General features: G+C 63.9%; 1 protein-coding gene across 1 annotated transcript; it reads left to right on the forward strand.

Moving 5' to 3' along the window:
- Positions 1 to 847: 847 nt before the first annotated feature.
- On the forward strand, positions 848 to 2,657 carry LOC121067763 (leucine-rich repeat extensin-like protein 5). The gene is made up of 2 exons (XM_040552602.1): positions 848 to 994; positions 1,878 to 2,657. Exons 1-2 carry the CDS (start codon positions 848 to 850, stop codon positions 2,655 to 2,657), a joined length of 927 nt encoding a protein of 308 aa, XP_040408536.1.
- Positions 2,658 to 4,196: the final 1,539 nt, after the last annotated feature.

Here is a 4,196-nt window from a genome sequence, read left to right on the forward strand (position 1 = left end):
CTCCATGATCGAGGGTCCAGGGTCGGGTTTCTGCTGTCGAGAGTCTGGGTTTGGGGCTTGAGGTTAGGGATCAGGGTTAGCTCCAGGTCCTGGGTCTGTTTCAGGAGGGGGTTGGGGTCAGTTCCGGGCTTGGGGTCGGGTCTGGTTCCAGGGCTTGGGGTCTGGTCCGGGTCAGGGGTTCAGGGTCAGGTCCATATCCAGGGTTTGGAGTTGGGTCCAGAGTAGGGGCTCTGGGATCAGGACCTGAGTTGAGGGTCCGGGGTTGAGGATCCAGAGCCGGACCCCGGAGATGGAGCCTGGGGTTGGGGCTTGGGGTCAATGGTCAGGGTTTGAGGTTCCGGGCTCAAGGTTCCAGGGTTGGGGCTTGGGGTTAGCTTCAGTTCCGGAGTCTGTTCTGGGGGTCGTGGGTCCGGGTCAGCTCCAGAGTTCGGGGCTCAGGGTCATCTCCAGGTCCAGCATTGAGGGTCAGGTGTCGAGGGTCCAGGCTCGAGGGTCTGGAGTTGGGGCTCAGGGATAGTTCCATTTCTGGTGTCTGTTCCAGGGGCCGGGGATCAAGTTCAGCTGCAGGGTTTGGGGCTCGGGGTCAGCACTGGGGTCGGGGTCAACTCCAGGGTCAGGGGCTCGGATCCGGGGCTCGGGGTCACCTTTGGGTCCAGGACACTGGGTCACCTCTGGGTCCGGGGGCGAGACCTGGACCTAGAGGTGACCCCGAGCCCTGGATCGGAACCCTGGACCCTGGAGCTGACCCCAATCACCAGCCCAGAGCAACAACCCCAATTTCAGACCCTGAGCCCCCACCACCGAGGTGGTGATCCCGACCCCAGAGCTGACACCCCTGAGCCCCAAAATGGAACCCAACTCCCGAACCTCAGACTCAGAGCTAACCCTGAGCCCCAACCCTGAGACCCGACCCCGGACCCTCAACCTCGGAGCCCCTGACCCAGACCCGACCGTGGAGCCCCAAGCCCCAGACCCAGAACTGGGCCTGATACTTGTACCATGACATGGGCCTGAGCTCCAGACCCAGACCCAGGACCCGACCCTGGAGCCCCTACAGCGGACATGACCGCAAGCCCCTGACTCGGGCCCAACCCCGAGATCCAGACCCAGACCTGGACCTGACCCCAAGCCCCAGACCCGAGCCCTGATCCTGAGCCCCGACCTCAAGATCCCAACCCTGAGCCCCTGTCCCCAGAGCTGGCCCCAAGCCCCCTACCCTGGAGCTGACCCCGACCCCGAAGCTGACCCCAAGCCCCAAACCCTGGAGTGAACCCCAACTCCTGACCCCTGGAACAGACCCCTTACCCAGAGCTAACCCCAAACCCCAACCCCAAACCCAGACCCTCGACCCCAGAGCCACCACCCCAGAGCTGAGCCTGAGACCCGAGCCCCGGAACCTGGAGCTGTCCCCGACCCCGGAGCTGACCCCGACAAAATGACCCCGGTTACAGACCACAGTGACCAACCCCTGGAACTAACCCCGAGCTTCAACACTGAGCCCCAACCCCAAACTCTCAACCCTGGACCCTCGACCTTGGTGCCTGGACCCTGAGCCCTCAACCCCAGAACCTCAACCCACCCCGGAGCTGACCCCAAGCCACAACCTCGAGCCTGAACCCCGAGCCCCAGCCCTGGACACTCGACCCCGGACCCTCAACGCTGGACCCTCCACCCCAGAACACCCACCCTGGACCAGACCCCAAGCCCCAGAGCTGAACCTGACCCAAAGACCCGGACCTGGAGCTGACCCCCAGGAGACAACCCTGAGCCCAAGCCCTGAGCCCCAGCCCCGAGCTCCAGCCCCAGACCCTCGACCCCGGAGCCCCCACCCTGGAGATGAGCCTGAGCTCTGGACCCAGAGCTGAACCCGAGCTTAGGCCCTGGAGGTGACCCCGACCCCCGAAACAGGCCTTGGACCTGGACCCGGAGCTAACCCCGAGCCCCAACCTCGGACCCTCGACCCTGGAGCCCCCACCCTGGAGCTGACCCCGTGCCCCTGGCCTCTGGAACTGATCCCAGACCCAGAGCTAAGCCCGAGCCCCAACCCCAAGCCCCAATCCCAAGCCCTCAACCCCGGAGAGCCTCGATCCTGTGCAACAGACCTGGAGGTGACCCCAAACCCTGACCCCGAGCCCCAACCGCAAGCCCCTGACCTCAAACCCGGAGCTGACCCCGGACCTACGACACCAGAGCCGACCCCGGACCTGACCCTGACCCCCCCATCCCAGAGCAAACCCAGTGCCCCGGACCCTAGAGCTGACCTTGACACTGGAGCTGACCCTGGCAAAATGACCCCGGAACAGACCACAACCCCCGACCCCCGGAATAGACCCTGGAGTGGAGCTAACCCCAAGACCCAGCCCCGGACCCTCAACCCTGAACCATCTACCCCGGAGCCCCCACCCCAGACCCTACTCCGGAGCCCCCGACCCGGACTTGATCCCAGAGCCCCAGACCCGAGCCCCAGCCCCAAGCCCAAGCACTGGACCCTCGACCCCGGAGTCCTCACCCCAGAGCTGACCCCGAGCCCCACCCCAGAGCCGACCTCAAGCTCCCTACCCCAGGAACAGATCCCGGACCTGGAGCTAAGCCAGAGCCACAACCACGAGCCCCAGCCCCGAGCCCTTGACCCGGGACCCTCAACACTGGACCCATGACCCCATGCCCCAGATCTGGAGGTGACCCCAACCCCCGGAACTGAGCCCTGACCCTGTGACCCAATCCTGAGCTCTGACCCCAGAGCTGACCCCTACCCCCGAAGCAGACCTCGGACCCAAACCCAGAGCTAACCCCAATCCCCAGCTCCCAGCCCCAACCCTGGACCCTCGACCCTGGAACCCCCACCCCAGAGCTTACCCTGAGCCCCCGACACCCAGAATAGACCCTGGACCTGGAGCTAACCCTGAGCCCCAAAGCCGGATGCTCAACCCTGGACCTTTGAACCTGCTGCCTCACCATGGACCCGACCCCAGAGCCTCCACTCCAGACTAGATCAAAGCCCCCGACCCAAAGACCCAGACCAGGAGCTGACCCTGAGCCCCGGGCATGGAGTTTACCCTGAGTCTCAGGCCAACCTGGAGGTGACCCCCAGCCAGGGCCCCGGAGCTGACACCAAGCCTCGACCCCAAGCCCCAACCCTGAGCCCCACCGCAGTCCCAACCCGGGAGTAGCCACCCTGACCCGAACTGAAGCCCCAGACCTGGACCCGACCCAAAGACTTGGACCCATAGCTGACCACCAGCCACAGACCTGGAGCTGACCACAAACCCCAACACCGAGCCCACAGCCCAAGCCCCAGCCCCGAACCCCATCCTCAGACCCGACACAAAGATTTGGACCTGGATCTGACCCCCAGACCCAGACCCGGAGCTGACCCCAAGCCCCAACCCCGAGCTTACACGCCAAGCCCCAGCCCCGAACCCCAGCCCCGAGCCCCAGGCCTGGACCGTCGACACCAGAGACCCCACTCCGGACCTGAGCCCAAGCCCCCAACACCCGGAATAGACTCGGGATCCGGAGCTAACCCCAAGGCCCAAATCCGGACCCTCAACCCCAGAACCTCGACCCCAGAGCCCATGACCCCGGACCCTCGACCCCAGAGTCCTAAACCCTCAACACAGGACTCTCATCCCTGGAGCCCCCAACCGTACTTGGACACAGACCCGAACCTGGACCCGGAACTGAGCCCCCAACACCAAGCCCTGACCTCAGAGCTGACCCCAAGCCCCCAATCCCTAGCGCTGACCCCAGACCCAGTGCCCCAACCCCAAGCCCCCAAGCCCGGAGCTGACCCCTGACACCATAGCTGACCCCAAGACACCAACCCTAGAGCTGACCCTGAGCCCCAACCCCCAGAACAGACTCTGGATCTTGAGCCCCCATCCCAAACCCTCGATACAAGACCCTCGACCCCGGTGACCCCGACCCGGACCCAACCTTGGATCAGTCAGCAGGGAGTAAACAGTTGGGCATTTTATCATCATGCTTTTGCATAGAGTCTCAGCAGTGCATGCGGTTTTTTTCACATCCGAGCACAGCATCACAGAATGGAATTGTAACCTTGTTTCTCTGCAAAGAGGCTAGTCAGGTCCTGTTGACTTCACCAGCCCAGGCACATAGTCAAAGCTGAGTGCTTTAAGATAAGGGCCCGGCACAAAGTTACCCAACATTCTTCTGAGCACACAACATTTCACAGT

This window comes from Cygnus olor, chromosome 3, assembly GCF_009769625.2.
Source record: "Cygnus olor isolate bCygOlo1 chromosome 3, bCygOlo1.pri.v2, whole genome shotgun sequence".
NCBI classification, from domain to species: domain Eukaryota; kingdom Metazoa; phylum Chordata; class Aves; order Anseriformes; family Anatidae; genus Cygnus; species Cygnus olor.

What these genes read in the sequence shown, in the direction of transcription:
- LOC121067763 (XM_040552602.1), top strand. Translation starts at nt 848, where the DNA reads ATGGAACCCAACTCCCGAACCTCAGACTCAGAGCTAACCCTGAGCCCC. An exon ending in CAGAACTGGGCCTGATACTT is followed by an intron (nt 995 to 1,877) that starts GTACCATGACAT and finishes ACCCGAGCTTAG; the next exon opens with GCCCTGGAGGTGACCCCGAC.